The sequence below is a fragment of the Spermophilus citellus genome, assembly GCF_964194105.1.
Source record: "Spermophilus citellus genome assembly, chromosome: 15".
Classification (NCBI taxonomy): domain Eukaryota; kingdom Metazoa; phylum Chordata; class Mammalia; order Rodentia; family Sciuridae; genus Spermophilus; species Spermophilus citellus.
In genome coordinates this window covers 46,129,637-46,149,493 of record NC_138195.1, presented here as the reverse complement: position 1 = coordinate 46,149,493, position 19,857 = coordinate 46,129,637, and the positions used below count along the sequence as shown (strand labels likewise).

At 34.8% G+C, this 19,857-nt stretch overlaps 1 protein-coding gene across 3 annotated transcripts in view; it reads left to right on the top strand.

Annotated features, from left to right (window-relative positions):
- MICU1 (mitochondrial calcium uptake 1) overlaps positions 1-19,857 on the top strand; it is a 188,988-nt gene that overhangs the window by 72,649 nt on the left and 96,482 nt on the right. For 2 of the 3 annotated variants that reach the window (XM_081267166.1, XM_081267167.1), the window contains exon 6: positions 8,258-8,269. The exons of the other annotated variant lie outside the window; for it this stretch is intronic. In XM_081267166.1, coding sequence (XP_081123292.1) covers positions 8,258-8,269 — 12 coding nt within the window. The remainder of the gene's footprint in view (positions 1-8,257; positions 8,270-19,857) is intronic. 3 annotated transcript variants of the gene reach the window in all.

Here is a 19,857-nt window from a genome sequence, read left to right as displayed (position 1 = left end):
TATTGTAGTTGAGCACAGTACCTTTATTTATTTTTATGTGGTGCTGAGAATTGAACTCATGTGCTAGGTGAGCGTCCTACCGCTGAGCCACAACCCCAGCCCCTCATGTGTTCTTTAATTTTTTCCTGTGGGCCCAGTAACCACTTAATTCACTTGATGTTAAAAATTTGCAGCTTTTGGCATGACTGATGAGCTTCATGTTTTTTCAAAAGTAGAGTTTTTCAAACTCTACCTTTCTTACTATTAACATTTTATAATTTCCACTTTTAAAAATAAAATTGCAAGAATAAAATGTAATAAAGCATTAAAAGTATTTGAGTACTGCCTTGCTGTGGAAACAAAATGGTAGTGCTTCTGCATTTGGAAGGCGGACTTTACAGGTTCTAGTTGAAAATGTTTATTTGTTCACTAAAGCATAAAATTTTGAAATTGAAGTAAAACAGGCAAGATTTAGGAATATCAGTTTGAAAGTATGCTTTGTATGAAAGACAGGCATTGAAAGTTGTCCTTATAGTACCAGAATAATAGGTTCTGAATGAAAAAAGAGAAATGGGAGACTCACATTTGGAGGTGTAGAATTCAGCCAGTGGCCCTAATCCAGCTCACTTATTGCCTAACAGTCAGTGAACAATCCAGAGTTCCCATTCAACCACCTTACAATATGTATGTTGAATCTCTTGCCAGGTTATTCATTAAATTCCTTTATTAATGTCCACCAAACACATTCTTTTTTTTTAATGCCTTTATTTTATTTGCTTATTTTTATGTGGTGCTGAGGATGGAGCCCAGTGCCTCACACATGCTAGGCAAGCCACTGAGCTAAAGCCCCAGCCCCTCCACCAAACACGTTCTTGAGGCAGTGTTTTAGAGTAAATGGTAGGCTTCTTGAATGGGTTTTTACTGAATGTACTTCTGATTTATGTCTTTACAAATTATTTTTTATTTCATATGAAATTTAAGAAAGTTTCTATCCTATTTCGAAGTATCTATTGATAAGTACAAAATTGATTTAGCATTTGATCAGTTTTAAAAGTTTTTCCAGGGCTTTTATGTATGAAGTCTTTTACTGGATGGTTATGATTAAGGTCAACACTTGAATTCACCTATTGATCATGCATGACCTTTTTGGTTCTCTCCATTAGAAAATATTTGTGTGTGTGTGTGTGTGTGTGTGGTGCTGGGGATCGAACCCAGGGCCTTGTGCATGCAAGGCAAACACTGTACCAACTGAACTATATTCCAAGTCCCAGAAAATATTAATTCTTAAATAGCACTTTCTAGAGTATATGCATCCTACAACAAGTTCCTCCTGAAAATGCCAGGTTTATGTGGTAATTATAGTAAATTTTGTGCATTGTGGCCAGAAACGTACGTAGTTAGAAAGCTAAATGCCTTGGAGGAATTTCCTTTTAGACTTATTTTGATTTTGAAATGAGCAAATGTCTTTCCCTTCTTCTCCTTCTATGAAACTTAGATAAGAATCTTCCAGAGCTCATTACTATCTTATGTTAATGAACACTAATTCTTTTTTTTTCTTTTTTTAAAATTTTTATTGTTGGTTGTTCAAAACATTACATAGTTCTTGATACATCATATTCACACTTTGATTCAAGTGGGTTATGAACTCCCAATTTTACCCTGTATACAGATTGCAGAATCACATCAGTTACACTTCCATTGATTTACATATTGCCATACTAGTGTCTGTTGTATTCTGCTGCCTTTCCTATCCTCTACTATCCCCCCTCCCCTCCCCTCCCCTCTTCTCTCTCTACCCCCTCTACTATAATTCATTTCTCCCCCTTGTATTATTTTTCCCTTACCCCTCACTTCCTCTTGTATGTAATTTTGTATAACCCTGAGGGTCTCCTTCCATTTCCATGCAATTTCCCTTCTCTCTCCCTTTCCCTCTCACCTCTCATCCCTGTTTAATGTTAATCATCTTCTCATGCTCTTTGTCCCTACTCTGTTCTTAGTTACTCTCCTTATATCAAAGAAGACATTTGGCATTTGTCTTTTAGGGATTGGCTAGCTTCACTTAGCATAATCTGCTCTAATGCCATCCATTTCCCTGCAAATTCTATGATTTTGTCATTTTTAAATGCAGAGTAATGCTCCATTGTGTATAAATGCCACATTTTTTTTTATCCATTCGTCTATTGAAGGGCATCTAGGTTGGTTCCACAGTCTTGCTATTGTGAATTGTGCTGCTATGAACATCGATGTAGCAGTGTCCCTGTAGCATGCTCTTTTTAGGTCTTTAGGGAATAGACTGAGAAGGGGAATAGCTGGGTCAAATGGTGGTTCCATTCCCAGCTTTCCCAGGAATCTCCATACTGCTTTCCAAATTGGCTGCACCAATTTGCAGTCCCACCAGCAATGTACAAGTGTACCCTTTTCCCCACATCCTCGCCAGCACTTGTTGTTGTTTGACTTCATAATGGCTGCCAATCTTACTGGAGTGAGATGGTATCTTAGGGTGGTTTTGATTTGCATTTCTCTGACTGCTAGCGATGGTGAGCATTTTTTCATGTACTTGTTGATTGATTGTATGTCCTCCTCTGAGAAGTGTCTGTTCAGGTCCTTGGCCCATTTGTTGATTGGGTTATTATCTTATTGTCTAATTTTTTGAGTTCTTTGTATACTCTGGATATTAGGGCTCTATCTGAAGTGTGAGGAGTAAAGATTTGTTCCCAGGATGTAGGCTCCCTATTTACCTCTCTTATTGTTTAGTGGCAGGATATAAAATCAACACGCATAAATCAGGCATTCCTATATATCAGCAACAAATCCTCTGAAATGGAAAGGAGGACAACCACTCCATTCACAATATCCTCAAAAAATAAAATAAAATACTTGGGAATCAACCTAACAAAAGAGGTGAAAGACTTATACAATGAAAACTACAGAACCCTAAAGAGAGAAATAGAAGAAGATCTTAGAAGATGGAAAAATATACCCTGTTCATGGATAGGCAGAACTAACATCATCAAAATGGCGATATTACCAAAAGTTCTCTATAGGTTTAATGCAATGCCAATCAAAATCCCAACAGCATTTCTTGTAGAAATAGATAAAGCAATCATGAAATTCATATGGAAAAATAAAAGACCAAGAATAGCAAAAACAATGCTAAGCAGGAAGTGTGAATCAGGCAGGGTATAGCGATACCAGACTTCAAACTATACTACAGAGCAATAGTAACAAAAACAGCATGGTACTGGTACCAAAACAGGTGGGTGGACCAATGGTACAGAATAGAGGACACAGAAACCAATCCACAAAACTACAACTATCTTATATTTGATAAAGGGGCTAAAAGTATGCAATGGAGGAAGGATAGCATCTTCAACAAATGGTGCTGGGAAAATCCATATGCAACAAAATGAAACTGAATCCCTTTCTCTCGCCATGCACAAAAGTTAACTCAAAATGGATCAAGGAGATTGATATCAAATCAGAGACATGGCGTCTGATAGAAGAAAAAGTTGGCTATGATCTACATGTTGTGGTGTCGGGCTCCAAATTCCTCAATAGGACACCCATAGCACAAGAGTTAATAACTAGAATCAACAAATGGGACTTACTCAAACTAAAAAGTTTTTTCTCAGCAAAAGAGAGTGGAGTCTTAACCGTGTCTTTTCATTAGTCTCTCTGGCCTAGGCTACTTTGCAGGCTGATCTGTTTCATTTTCCACCAGGGGGCACAGTGACATGTGTAATAGTCTCCACTTATGTCATGGGCTTGGGAAATGAGAGGGGGCTTTCCTTTCTTGCTCACTGGTTTTTGGAGCTTATGTGGAGAAATTCTAATTCAGCAGCCACCATTATCCTATGAGGGCACAGGATGCCCCTTGTGTCCCTGTGGAAAGTCATCTATAGGCTTCAGCAGTCCAGCCTGCTTGGGGTCACTGAGAATCACTTTCTTTTGGGTCATTTGCAGCTATGTTCCTTACTTTTACTAATAAAAATGTCCTTTGAGAGACTTGAAACCAGACAAATACAAATTCTGGTTGAATTAATATGTTTATTCAAGTTTTTCTGTTGCTAAATATGATTATGTAGGTAGAAGTTTATTGATTTTGCTTGTGATCCATGTTTTCATTTGCCCTGTCAATTTCATCTTTAAAGCAGGGTATATCACTTATGTTCTTTTTTTCTAACAAAAACAAAATTCTTGCTTTAAAAAATATGTATTGCAGATTCTAAGAGATTATACAAATATTTAGTTCCTTGAAGCCAGAAGTTACTCACAAATATTTCATATTCACATGTTATTTGGGAGGTGATGATTTATCACTTTTTAAAAAAAAATTTTTTTATTGGTTGTTCAAAACATTACAAAGCTCTTGACATATCATATTTCATACATTGGATTCAAGTTGGTTATGAACTCCCACATCGGTTACACATCCACATTTTTACATAATGCCCTATTAGTAACTGTTGTATTCTGCTACCTTTCCTATCCTCTACTATCCCCCCTCCCCTCCCCTCCCATCTTCTCTCTCTACCCCATCTACTGTAATTCATTTCTCTCCTTGTTTATTTTCCCGTTCCCCTCACAACCTCTTATATGTAATTTTGTATAACACTGAGGGTCTCCCTCCATTTCCATGCAGTTTCCCTTTTCTCTCCCTTTCCCTCCCACCTCATGTCTCTGTTTAGTGTTAATCTTTTCTTCCTGCTCTTCCTCCCTGCTCTGTTCTTAGTTGTTCTCATTATATCAAAGAAGACATTTGGTATTTGTTTTTTAGGGATTGGCTAGCTTCACTAAGCATAATCTGCTCTAGTGCCGTCCATTTCCCTGCAAATTCCATGATTTTGTCATTTTTTAGTCTTGCGTAATATTCTATGGTGTATAAATGTAGTTGTGTATGGACAGCAGGGCTTTATTTTATTTGTTTATATTTTTATGTGGTGCTGAGGATCAAACCCAGTGCCTCACGCATGCTAGGCAAGTGCTCTGCCACTGAGCTACAGCCCCAGCCCGTCGTGATTTAGTACTTTTTAAAAGCCCCCAATAGCTGGGTACAGTTGGCACATGCCTGTACTCCCAGTAACTAGGGAGCCTGAGATAGAAGGATCATGAGTTTGAGGCCAGCCTTGTATTGTAGCTCAGTGATAGAGTGCCCCTCGATTCAATACCCAGTATCAACCAATCAGTTATTCAGTCCCCCAATAATGTATTAATTCATTGATTGTCAGTGATTTATTTTTCCAGCTTCAAGTGAACTCTCTAAATGGAAAATGCTTGAGTATATTTACCACAGAAGGGAATTAATGCCAATAATAATAATATGAAAAAAATAATAGGAGAAACCTGGCTCCAGAGTCTACCCTCTCTTCATATATCTAAGCTGCTTTTCTTTATGACCTATTTTGTAAATCCAAACATTTTCTTATGTTAAGTAGTTATTATATTTTACTGCCTTACATGATGCTGTTCACTAAAAAACAAAACAAAAACAAGAAACCTTTGATAATTTTGCTTTGTTTTCGGTAAGAGTTGTTGAAATTGTCTTGTTTTTTTAATTTTTTTTTTTTTTTTTAGTTGTAGATGGACACAATACCTTATTTTGTTTATTTTTTTATGTGGTTCTGAGGATTGAACCCAGTGCCTCACTACAGAACCACAACCCCAGCCCCTGAAATTGTCTGTTTTTATTTTAATTTTCATAAAAAAATTTTTGGAGATGGAGTTTTGCTGTGTTGCCTAGACTGGTCTGAACCTTCTGTGCTCAAGTGATTGTCCTGCCTCAGCCTCCTGTGTAGCTGGTACTATAGGTGTGTATCACCACACCCATCTCACAGTCTTTTTCTGTTTATCTTGATAAAGTATAGATGGAAACCCATAATAAATGAAAAGCATAACATAATTTTAAAGAAAGAAGAGGTATACAAATTTTAATACCTAAATTTGGGGATAAGAATGTCAAATTCTGTTATTTGTTCTATTATTTTTTCACATAGCATGAGTCTCAATTGCTATTTTGAAAAGTGCTGTGTCTATTTTAATTGAAGCCATCACTTATTTTCTTTCTTCATTTGGTAGTGCTGGGGATTTGAGCATGTTAGGCAAGCACTCTACACTGAGCTATATCCCCAGCATAAAGCCATAACACTTTTTTTTTTTTTTGAGAAGAAGAATATTTATTTTGGTTCACAATTTTGGAGATGTCAATCTGTTGGCTCATTGCTTTCAGGTGGGTGTCTAGGCACTATATCATGATGGGGAGCTCATGGTTGAACAAGCTCCAATGCCATCACTCTTAAAGTGAGCAATGCCATCTATATTTGAAAAATCCAATCTCTGCTGATTATAATCAGACAAATAGAAAAAGTAATGTTGCTGTTGTAAACAAAACCACATATTTACTCTTTCAAGTACATTAAACATGAGGCTGTTCATTATAGTCAGTCTACATGGAAGCAAAAATTAATATGTAATGAGATTGCCATAGTGAACTCAAGTCTGATTCAACGTTTCGGGAAGTTCTTTGAGCTGGGAGTATAACTCAGTAGTAGAGCTCATGCTTAGCACTGAGGTCCTGGGTTCACTTCCCCATCAGAAAAGAGTTAATTCTTCACACCTGCTGGAATTTTATGTTTTGGTTTTAGTCACAGATTTTCCCATTTTCTTTCTCACCCAGTTCTTTAAATTACTTTCAAAACATTTTCTCAGTTTTCTCTCTTCTGACGAATTAGCAACTTTAGTTCTTTTTTCCACACAGTAACCCTAAAATCTAGCTTTGGTGTCTGGAATATTTTCCAAGGCATTTCATTTTGAGCACTCAGTATTTGACAGCCATATGTGAATAATTATTAGATATTATAAAGCATGCTGAATTGAGTGTGAAAAATATAACTTCATGCATTGGTGTATTTGTTGTGTAATAGAGCAGTATGAAAAGAGTGTGGACTTGAGATAATCATATATTCATTCAAATATGGCCTTTACTGCATAATTGATGGGTAATTTTGGGCGAGAGACCTGTTAACCTCTCAGTGTCAGTTACACTCTGTAAAATTGGAACATTAGGTAAAGCATCTGGCTCTACAGATTGTAGCTGTTTTGCATGACTTTGAGCCCTTTACTCAATTTATGGAAGGAATTATCTGCTAACATGTGAATTATCTTCTTTCTTAGCCTATGCACAGTTGTTCTCTTCATGGTTTTTTTCCTTCCAATTTCTTTCTTTTTTTTTTTTTTAAAGAGAGAGTGAGAGAGGAGAGAGAGAGAGAGAGAGAGAGAATTTTTTTTTAATATTTATTTTTTAGTTCTCGGCGGACACAACATCTTTGTTGGTATGTGGTGCTGAGGATCGAACCCGGGCCGCACGCATGCCAGGCGAGCGCGCTACCGCTTGAGCCACATCCCCAGCCCCTCCTTCCAATTTCAATCAGCTATAAAAATCTCTTTGTGCCATGGTGGTAGTGAGTGATTTGCCTGGGTTAAATTTGCCTGGTCCATTAACCAAAGAGAGACCTCTGGTTTGATTTCTTGTATCTGAGCTGTCCTGTGTTCACAGCAATTTATCTCACTCCCATGTTGTAAAATCCTTTGAGCCTCTGTCACATCAATACCAGCTGTTGACTTGTTAATTGCTAAAAGCATCTATTTTTTTGTCCAGAACTTTTATAACACTACTAAACTTGGTTTGAAAATGATGGTAAGTTCAGGTCAAATTTTATTTTACAACCAGTGAAATTATTTATTGAAAAAATTCTTTAAAACCTAAACTGTTCCCTCAAATGCCAGCCATGATGACTGGTCTTTTTTACCTGTGTGGCTAGTACTTCATTTAGGGCATCATAATTTTGGAGGATACCTGTTTATAAGTAGTCATTCTGAACTCATTCAAATTTGGTTTATATCGGTGGCAAAACAATCAATTTATTATGAGGTGAAAAATATACTAACATCCATGAGATGTGAGACACCTTATAGGAAACTTAGAGTTCCTTTTACAGAAACGGGAAGTTTTTCTACCACAATACATTTCTTGTTAGGAAGATTAGGAATTGCATTGTTATGGTAGTTTGTTTTATTATGCCTAATGAGTCATATCTAAAACATTTTTGTTTTCCTCATTTTTTTATTTCCAGGTGTTCAGTGGTATTTGTACAGGCTTTAATTGCTCCTTTATGTGTTATTATTTGTGAGATATATATAGGTAGATAGATAGATTTGAGAGTATTTATTCATATAATCAAACAATGTTTTTTTTTTTTTCTTTTTCTCATCTTCTGATCAGGATTTCTGGCAGGTACTGACTCAGCAGCATGTGCTTTAATTTAATTAATGCTCCAGAATCCATAGTAATGCTTCAGAGACAAAGGTTCAGTGCATGCCCATGTCCTTCCCCTGCTCTTTTCAGAATGATTCAGTTCCTGTCACTTTAAAATAACATACTTTAATGTGATAATTCAAATGCTACACAAGTCCTTGAGAATATAGTAACCAGCATAATTTAAAGGGAAGACTTTACACAAGTTAGAGTTGCTATACAAAAGGTCAAGAAATATTACTTTTAGTAACTATATTGTTTGAGAAATTCATTAATTGGAGTATTTACATAGTCTTATTGGGGATGTCTTATTCCTACCTGAAATGTAATAGCAATGAAAAACAATAGTAACAAGTTAAAAATTGATAGTTGTTTTTTTTCCTTTAGAAATTTCTTACATAGTAAATATAGATAAGCAGTTGCTTAGTTGCACTTTGCTCAATTAAGTGACTTAAGAGGAAACACATGGACTATTTAGAAATACTTCATTATTTTGTTCTTTTGAGCTAATCAATGACTTCAACTTGGAAAAGCCAGCAAACATATGGAGAAAACCATAGAAAAAATATATATTTATAGCCTGGCAAAGGAAACTGTCAAAGATACTACAAACAAATTCTTTTTAAATTGATCTTCAGAGGCTTGGTCTCTTTAATTGTAGTTTGCAAATTATTAAAGTTTATTTATTAAGGAAATTACCCTTGTGTTTTTGTTGTTTGGCAGTCTTTTTAAAAAATATTTTAAATTTTTATTTTTTGGAACCAGGGATTGAACCCAACCAAGGGTGCTTAACTACTGAGCCACACCCCTGACCTGTTTTTTATTTTTTTATTTTGAGACAGGGTCTGGCTTAGTTGCTTAGGGTCTCGCCAAATTGCTGAGGCTGGCTTTGAACTTGTGATCCTCCTGTCTCAGCCTCCGGAGCCACTGGGATTACAGGAATGTGTCACTGTACCTGGCTGGTTGGCAGTTTTAATAAAAACATAAATTGAATTATAAATCTCTTTTGGGCTTAAAATAATGATATAACTAATTAAGACAACTGGGTGCTCTTTCTTTTTATAGTAAACTTTTTCAGCGCTCTATTCTTAGTACTTCTCATGCCAAGTCCCCAAACCAGTCATCCTGTTACTCGTGCAATAGGTTATCTTCCTAAATACCTTTGCTTTTAACTGTATTCTGAAATAAACTACCAAATGCTTTAAAATTATGTCAAAATAATTTATTGATTTCATTATCAATGTTTCTAATCCTGTGGAGTCTATTTTAGAATACTATGTTTTAAACATTATACTGAGTGCTAAGGAGAGTTAAATCACATGAGATGCTAACACCTGTCATTTGAGGATAGCCACTTCCAACTCTCTAATTATGGTAGGATTGTTTGTAGAAGTCAGCTTTTAAAAACTCACTTTTCCTTAGTAATTGTATGGATTAAGACTGAAAGATTTAAAATGACTTACCTCAGAGTAGATTCATACTACAGAGGAATAGAGAGGAGAGATAGTAATTATTGAGTGCTTAAAAGTCTGGAATCAACCACCATAGATGACAAAGCACTAGTCTTTTTTAAGCTTTCACTATCGAAGATAATATTCTTGAAGTTGATGAATGATTGAAAATCAGGTTTTATGGTGCTCACTTCAGTAGCACATATACTAAAATTGGAACCAGACAGAGAAGATTAACATAGTTCCTGTTCAAGGAAGACACACATTCATGAAGCATTTATATTTTTGATCATCAATCTTTTCCTACACCTGTTACAGTTTTTATAGTCATTTGATAAAAAGTAACTGAAGGGGCTGGAAATATTGCTCAGTGGTTGGGCATTTGCCTAGCATGTGTTAAGGACCTGAGTTTGATCCTTAGCACCTATAGTCCCACCTACTTGGGAGGTTGAAACAGAAGGATCACTTGAGCCCACAAGTTCTGGACCAGTCTTTGCAATATAGTGAGACTTTACCTCCAAAAAAAAAAAAAAAAGAAAGTAAAGAAAGCAGTATATAGACTCCTGGGTGTGGTGGCATATGCATGTAATCTCAGCTACTCAGGAGGCTGAGGCAGGAGGATTTCAAGTTTGAGACCAGCCTCAGCAACTTAGCAAGAACCTGCCTAAAAGTAAAAAGGACTGGGATGTAGCTCAGTAGTAGAGTATCTCAGGGTTCAATCTCCAGTACCATAAACACACACACACACACACACACACACACACACACACACACACTTTGATAAAGTTAGAGATATTTTTTAAAAATCAAATTCTACTGTATTCTTAAGGGTATCTTGTGAATAATTTTTTTTTTAGAATACTGAGGGAATTGTTTATCTGTATGGGGTTCTGTAAATATCATTCATTCTGATGACACTAGTATGAATTGTTTAACCTCCCGAAGGCCAATGAACCTTATAGAAGAGGCCTTTCTTGCTTGCTTCTTTGCAGAGATTTGTTCTTTGCATGCCAAGTTTCTATTGCCTGTGGAAAGGCCAGAATCAAAGGCTTGATAGCATAGATTGCTGTTCTTCAGATGCAGCTTATTAATGGTTTCAGATACTTACTGTATTGCTGTGAGGAGCATCCATGTCTCTTTCCAGTCTCTCAAGTTCCACCATGTATTTGATTATTCAAGTTGACAAAAGAGATAATAATGTATTAAGTACTCCAAAAGAGGAGGTCATTTCTTGGTTGTTAGACTCCTATTAAGATGTCTTTAAGTACATTTTTATTTTAGATTATGTTATGTTTGAGTTTGAGATCAACTGAACCCATTTGGTTTATCATTGTTGATTTGCAAGCATAACATGACTAACCATTACATTTCAGACACCTTTGTGTTTAGCTTTTTCATCATAAAACAAGACATGAAATTCACTTTGACAAAATAGAACTTTATTCCAGACCAGCTTGCTTTTTCATATTACTTTAACACAAACACTAGTAGTATGTTTTACAATTACACAAATAAGTTTCTCTAAAAATTGCTCTGAACAAGTAGCTGCTCTTTCGGTAACAGGTTTTCAACTTAGTGTAAATATTTGTTGTCTTTAGTTGTTGAGAATATGTGAGGAGAGTTCTTGCTTTGTAAATTTGTCTTTGGCATGATGCATTTTCAGAAGTTCTAAACTTGAATAAAAAGTTTTTACATTTACAGATTAATATATGTTGAGTATAAATGACCATTATATTCTTGAAGTGGTGTACATTTCAAAAATGATTAAAATATGCATTTAAATAAGTGAAGACCTAAAAAAAATTATATGCCTAATAATCATTGGCTCAGGCTTTCCTCTTAAATTTAGCAGATAAAAGTTATGCCCCAAGGTTAAAGTTTTACAAGTGAACTGTTTTGCTTCAAAATAATTAGTCCTTATTAATATTTTCAGAAGTTGAAAACAGTACAGGTACCCTGTGTTGTCCTTTGGGGTTGATAACATTCAGTGGTTCATGGCATGGGCTATGGAGTCAAACCATGGACTATCTTACTTCTATATAATATTGTCACTTGAGCTACTTATTTAACTTTTCTAAATGTGACATGCAGATAATAGGATCACTTACCTCATAGAGTTACAATGAGGACTTAAGAGAATTCAGGTGTAAAAGTTGTTAGCATAGTGCCTGGCACAGAATCTGAAAAGTATAATTCTTAAATTATTTCTGTATCTTTAATGGCCAGAGGTATTCAAGGGATACCTATAAATGTTTGATTTCAAAATTAATATAAAAATTTTTGATCTGAAGAGTTTCCTGGGAGATGATAGTTGCTAGAACAGTATAAATTAAGTGTGTAAACAGTGATCCTCGGTGAACCTTTTTTATTTTTTTCTTGTAATATTATTTTCCAAATGGAAGAAAGTGAAATTACTATATTGATTTATTTTCAAAACTTATGCTTGAGATTGTTTTTATATTAAGTGATAGGGAAGCCTTTTATAACCTTGTGACTAAAGGATTATAGATATGTGCTGTTAAGCTCATGAGTGTTCTTTTCAGCACTGATCTATTTGACTAAAGTTACAGAGTTAATTTCTTAGATTTAGATAGCAAACAAACAAGTGATGAAACATGAATTCTCACACTTAGAGCTTATTTGATGCAGTGCATAGGCATAATATGGTAGAGCAAAATAGAGCTGATTTTTCTCCCAGAGTTTTGATAATACCTCATCAGATACTGAACATTAAAATAAATCATTTCAAGCCAGGCACAGTGGCACATGCCTGTAATCCCAGCAACTCAGGAAGCCAAGGCAGGAGGATCGTGAATTCAAAGCCAGCCTGAGCAACTTAGTGAGGCCCTACACAACTTAGTGAGACCCTTGCCTCAAAATAAAAAACAATTAAAAGGACTGGGGATGTAGCTCAGTGGTTAAACACCCCTGGGTTCAATCCCCGGTACCAGAGTAAATAAATAAATAGTATATAAATCATGTCAATAAAGTTGTGTCATTTCCTCAAGTTAATATCATTACAGTGGGTTTTTTTGAATTTTTATTATTGCTTTAATCAAATCATCTGCCACTGTTTAATTTTTTAAGCATCTTCATTTTTATCATTTTCTCTGAAGCCACCTAGCTAATGAAATAAAACATTTTATCATAGATATTTGGAATTGTTCTCAGAGCTCAGGTGGTTAGAATTGGGACTGAAAAGAGAATTGCTTTCTGGCAGAGTGAAGTTTACACTATCTTAAGCATTCATCTTCCTCAGTTTATTGCATAGTAATTTATGTTTGCCTCAAATACAGTATACCTTTGAAAGGCTTAGAAGAAAGTCTTAAGTCAGAAGGGGAAACCACAAATTACTCAGTTAAAAAATCTCAATTTTATTTTTATCTGACATATACCCCAATTCTACCTTCCTACAAGTTCATGTATAGGGTGGGGGAGAAGAAAAACACATTTTAGCTATGCAAAATTTTGTTTGGGAGTAATATGATTGCTTAAGATTGATATCTTACCAAGGCTTTGGCATCTATATTCACCAATAAGATAATGAAGTATGAGCATTAATTGCATGGGAAAATTGCTGAATTTTCTCTTTTTAACACTCTCCCCCCTTCCTATGCTAACCCCAGCAATAGGTAGAAATACTACTTTGTAATTTGGAAATGGTATGCCAAAATTGCATTTTCCAGCAGCAGCATATTATCATTGATTTGTTTTAGAAGTACAACCTTAGATATTACTTGAGGGGTTTGAAATGTGTTTCAGCAATATAGAGAAGTGTTAATATTAAAATAATTATAATAAATGTTAATGTTAAGCTAAACTGAAGATTTCAGCTTCACAAAGGGTGTCATCTTAATCCAAATAGTAAGGCTGTGTTCTTTACCAGATTTTCTATATACCAAAGATAATTTTATTTATTTGGCAAACATAGTCCATTAACCTCTGTTAGATTGAAAAAGTTTATAGAACTTGAAAAGTGGGTCTTAACTAGAAGATATATTATTAAATTTTAGATATAAGTTTTCTCTTTGGCTTCATCCAGTTGAGTTCAAGAAGGCAAAATCATTGTCCCTATTTTGATCAACCCCATAACTAGCTAGATTCATTGTTTGAGCACATGGAATACTTACAAGTTGGAATCTTGTCAAGAAATCCCAGTTTTAACCTCCACTTAGAAGTGTATATGTTATGTTTACCCATGGAGAAAACTGATCTAAAATTTAGCCCAACAGTAAAGATTTAAGTCAGGCATTTTACTGAATTTTCATTTTGCAAAATTGAACAATGATTAAGAAAAACTAACCAAAACTTTCTCTGTACTCGGTTCTTTTTAGTCTTGATTTGGCCCCTCATGCCACCTGCAGCTTTAGCCATAGATTTATAAGTTATGTAGTTGATCAGAAATCAACCTGTGGTGCTTCAGCACAGTCATGCAGTAAAGTCAGGTTTTAGACTCACTGAAATGTAGCATTTACATGGACATGGAGGATGGTTTACTATATAGTAAATTGACTCCTAAGTCTGTTTATCTAAAAAGAGATTCAGTATATGTTATGACTGAATTCAGTGCTAGATGCCTTATGAGGAGTGTTTATTTTTTTGCCTTTACTTGAGAATGGTAATTTGAATGTCTGTAGCTATGTTTCAAATTTTGAAGTGAATAAGACTAGATTGTAAGTGAATGAGAAAATAGTTATATTTTGTTTATATAAGTCAGATGAACTCATTGTTTTGAAATATTTTGCATAATTTCTTTTCCAGAATAAAATAACATTTGTCACTAAATTGAGTAGGAAAGCTGTTCTGATAATTGACCTGCATTCTGCTTTCACATCCTTAATTTCAGAAATTCAGGTTATTGGAATAGAATTTTATGTGTAATTTCTATGCTGCATAAAGTAATGTAATGCTTTGTAACTTATCTATACTTAGAATCTCTCTTTAAAATACCCAGTTCTGTTTAAATAATTTTCAGCATATATTTTGAAGTATTACAAGAATCTTTTTAAAATTTTTTACTTGTTCTTTTAGTTATGCATAACAATAGAATGTATTTTGACATATCATACATCCATGGAGTGTAACTTCCCATTCTTGTGGTTGAACATGATGTGGAGTTACACTGGTTGTGTATTCATATATGAACACAGGAAAGTTATGTCCAATTCATTCTACTGTTTTTCTCATTCCCATCTCCCTGCTCTTCTCCCCACCCCCATCCAATCTGGTGAACCTCTACTCCTTCCTCCTGCACCGCCTATTATGACTTAGCGTCCACATATCAGAGAGAACATTTGGCCTTTGGTTTTTTGGGATTGGTTTATTTCACTTAGCAGGATAGTCTCCAGTTACTTCCATTTAACTGTAAATGCCATAATTTCATTCTTCTTTATAGCTGAGTAATATTCCATTGTATAAATGTACCACATTTTCTTTTATCCATTCATCTGTTGAAGGGCACCTAGGTTGGCTCAGTAGCTTGGCTCTTGTGGAATTGAACTGCTGTGAACATTGATGTGGCCATGTCACTGTAATATGCTGATTTTAAATCCTTTGGGTATATGCTGAGGAGTGGGATAACTGGAACAAATGGTGGTTCCATTCCAAGTTTTCTGAGGAATCTCCATACTGCTTTTACAGAGTTGTTGTACCAATTTGCAATCCCACCAGCAGTGTATGAGTATATTACAAGAATCTTAAATTAGAAACTTACAGATGAAAAAAGTTTCTCATAGGCCCTTGCCAAAAAAAAAAAAAAAATGTTTTTAACTGAACTAATACCATAAGATATTACTTAATCTCACATCTTATGTGTTTATAATTTATTTGAAATGTATTCTATTTCTTTGGATCTTTATATACAAAATTATTTTTATTGAAGTGTTTTATTTTGTAGTTGTATTAAATTTATTAATATTGAATTAAATATAAATCCATAGATTAGGTTGTATTAGTAAAAATTGCATATTAATATAAATGTTTATTGATAACAAAAATATAAATAATTACCTGAGGCAGTGAGAGAAAATGAATATTATTAACATTCTGATAAGGAACATTATGTTTTCCTCAGAATATGCCTCCATTTAGTACCTGAAGTATATAATGTTTGTTTAGGGGGAAAATGGCTTAAAATTTAGCCGAACATTAAACATTTTTCAAAATATTAAGCAAAGGAGCATTGTACTGACATTTTTAATTTGTAAAATTGGGCATTGATAAGACCTTTTAAATAAGAAAAACTAACCAAAACCACTTCGGTACTGTCCTTTCTTCAATCCATTTTTGCCATACTTTGGGGCTTTAAAAAGTCACTCATTTCACTGGAGCAAATTATGTTATATGCATTTATGAATATGTCAGAACAAACCCCTCAGTTATGTATATTACAATGCACTATTTTTTTTAAAGTTTTATTAGTAGTTGGACACAATACCTTTATTTATTTATTTATTTTTATGTGATGCTGTGGATTGAACCCAGGGCCCCGCACATGCTAGTTGAGCGCTCTACTGCTGAGCCACAATCTTTTTAAAAAAGAAATGTAGGGCTGGGGTTATGGTTCAGCGGTAGAGTGCTCGCCTCGCACGTGCAAGGCCCTGGGTTCAATCCTCAGCACCACATATAAGTAAATAAAGTTATTGTATCCAACTACAACTACAAAAAAGAAATATAAATTAAGACCTTCCTGAGATATTCTCTCCCCAAGCAGGGAGACATCACACTGTCTGCAAGGCTACTGGTAAGCAGACCTTGTCATACATTGGATATAAAAATGCAAAACAGTGCAACCCTTAATTAACTGCCACATGTTAAATGTGGTAATATTAAAAGAAGCAAATGAGGACTGGGATTGTGGTTCAGTGGTAAAGTGCTTGCCTAGCATGTGTGAGGCACTGGGTTCGACCCTCAGCATCACATACAAAAATAAAATAAACATTATGTCCATCTACAACTAAAAATATTTTTAAAAAAGAAGCAGCAACAAATGAAATAAAATGTTTATATTTGGGGAATCTGAGTGAAGGACCTAAGGTAACTCTGTACTATTCTTTTAGCTTTTCTGTAAATTGAGATTATATTAAAATACAAAAAAAAATTAAAGGAGAAAAAAGTTATTCATTTCAAATTCATATGACCAAATTTTTATAGCTTCCCATTAGTTCCATGGCTAATAGGTTTTAAGATATCACCTATAGTGGATTCAGATCCTCAATGGAAAAAAGACCTCTTAGAGTGAACCACCTCTATGATACCACTCCACAGTATTTATTCTAAAGAACTGAAGTTAGCATACTCCAGTGATACATGCATGCCCATGTTTATAACAGCACAATTCACAACAGGCAAACTATGGAACTGGCCTAAGTGTCTATCAATGGATGAATGGATAAACAAAATGTGAGATACCCACACAAAATGGAGTTTTATTCAGCCATAAATAAGAATGAAGTTATGTCATTCTGTGTGGATAGAACTTGCGAATATTATGTTAAGTGAAATAAGCCAAACTCAGAAAGTTAGGGGTCATATGTTTCCTCTCAGGGAAGTTAGGAAAAAAGAAAAAAAGGGGATTGCAGATCTCATGAAAATCAAAGGGTGATCAGAGTAGAAGAAGGGAACTAGTGGGGGAAATAATGGTGAATTATATTGGACAAATATGTATCACATATAAACATAAATATATAAACAAAATTAAAAGTATTCAACAACATTGGTCACTGGGAAAATATGCAATAAATTATAATGAAATACCACTATGTATCAATTTAAATGGCTACTAAAGAGATTGGCAGCAAAAATGGTAGCAATGATATGGAGCACCTGGGACCCTCCTCCATTGGTGGTGCAAATGAAAAAAGTACAACATCTTGAGGAAATTCATAATATTTGAAAATTGTAAAAAGCCCAAAAGTTTGTTAGTAAGGTACAAATAACTTATATTTATGTGTATTTGCATTTTACATTGTGTTGTACAACACAGTTACTTATTGCAATACCTAATATATTTATTTTTACTTTTTATGTTATTGAGCAATGTAAAATACTACTTAGCAATAAAGTTGAAGTACTGATTATGGATGAATCTCCTAAACACTATGGTGAGCCAAAGAAGCTGGACACCAAGGTATATACTGGTAACTCCATTTATATGAAGCTCTGAAATAATCCCTGGCTTGAAAAAATATATATATATATATGGTCTATATATAGATATATTTCATAATTCATGTACATTAACTTGTACAAGAATTAACTTGTATTATGCTACATATAAATTTTATTTATAATGGTAATATCCTGAACTATAGATGAAATGTTTGTTTTCTATGGAAATATTATAGCGAAGCCATTTTTTGTGTATTCTGAACTTGAGCAAATAAGTAAATATATTGAAGACAATAGGAACTAACATTCTCAATTTTAGAGAGAAGTGTAACAAGTGTTACGATTAAATAGTACCCTAGAGTGGAACTAAGTATCAATATGAATTCATGCATGATTCATGATAGCTAGATATGAATCTAATCATGAGGAGACAGCAGCCTATTTCAAAATGAGGGATATTCTGGAGTGTAACACACCAGAACTTTTTATATTGTCAAGATCAAGAAATACAAAGTGATAAAAAATGGCAGAGTAGGGAACTCCAAAACTCTCTCTCAATAGCCAGTGATTAAACTGATTTAAAAAAAAAGTCAGCTGCTTCAGATCTCTAGAATCTAATCAAAGGCTTAAAACAACCAGGGGGATGTCTAAAGAATAAGCTTCTTCAGCCTGATGGCAGCCATATAGATAGTGACCCATATTTCTGGTATAGCTTGTTCGTGCCAGAAGGAGCAGTACAGACCTTGTTCCTGGAATGCTGTGGATGTGGGCTTTGACCAGTCTGGTGGCTCCCTAAGGAATTACCCAGGGTGCTTGCCTTTGTTTTGCCTGCCTCAGAACTTTTTTGGAGCTGAGGTACATTTGTCAGAATCATTTAAAGGTAAATATACTAGCTGTGTGGCAGCCTGTTACAAGCAATACATGAACTAAAAGCCTTGGGAGGAACAGACTGTGTAAAGGAGAGAACAAGGGCTTTGAAAGGTTATGCCGTATACTGCGGAAACAGGAATGCCCAGTGAGCTGAAACTGGAACTCAGTGGTGGAGTACTTGCCTAACATGTACCTTGGGTTCAAACTTACAACTAGGGGTGGGGGAAAAAACGGCCCAGATCTGAATGTTCAGAAGAAACCTTAGTAGACCCTATGCTGTCATGTTTGGCTGTCTTTTGGGCCCCATGCAAGCAGGAATCTAAGGAAAATTTTAAACATTCTGGTCAAGCATTGAAGAAATTCCCAATAACCAAACTGGAAAGACCTGGAGAGTAAGTATATTTCCCCATTTAACTTCAGGCATTTAAGGAAACAACTAGCTGATCAATAAGGTTAAAAGAGTTTAGAAAAGTCACTAAAACAACTTCAACAATAAGAAGACTTACCACATGATAATACAATAAATGTCCAGTATCCAACAGGAAGTCATGCTTGCATGGAAACAATAAGGTATGGCACAGTTGCAGAAAAATTTTTTAAAAGAAGTATCCTTGAAGTACAGGTATACTATTCAGGGACTTTAAATCAACCATCCTTAGTATAGTTAAATAGCCAGAAGAAACATGGAGAATTATATATGAAGTAAAAGGATATTAGTAAAGATGTAGAAATTATTTTTTATAAAGTACCAAATAAAAACTCTGGACCTTTGAAGTATAATGACTGAGGTGAAAAAATTCACTGGAGATGTAAAACCAGCGTATTTGAGTAAGAAGTGAGAAGTATCAGTGATCTTGAAAATTCATCAATTGGGCTGGGACTGTAGCTCAGTGGTAGAGCACTTGCCTTGCATGTGTGAGGTACTGGGTTCGATCCTCAGCACCACATAAAAATAAATAAATAAAGATTTTTTTTAAAAAAGAAAATCCATCAATTGATATTATCCAACCTGAAGTAGGGAGAATGAAGAACAGAGCTTAAGACACACTTTAAAATGGGTTACAATGGTAAATCTTAAGTTACCTGCATTTTATCCCAATTTTTAAAACAATTATAAAAAACTGTAGTACTGGGGCT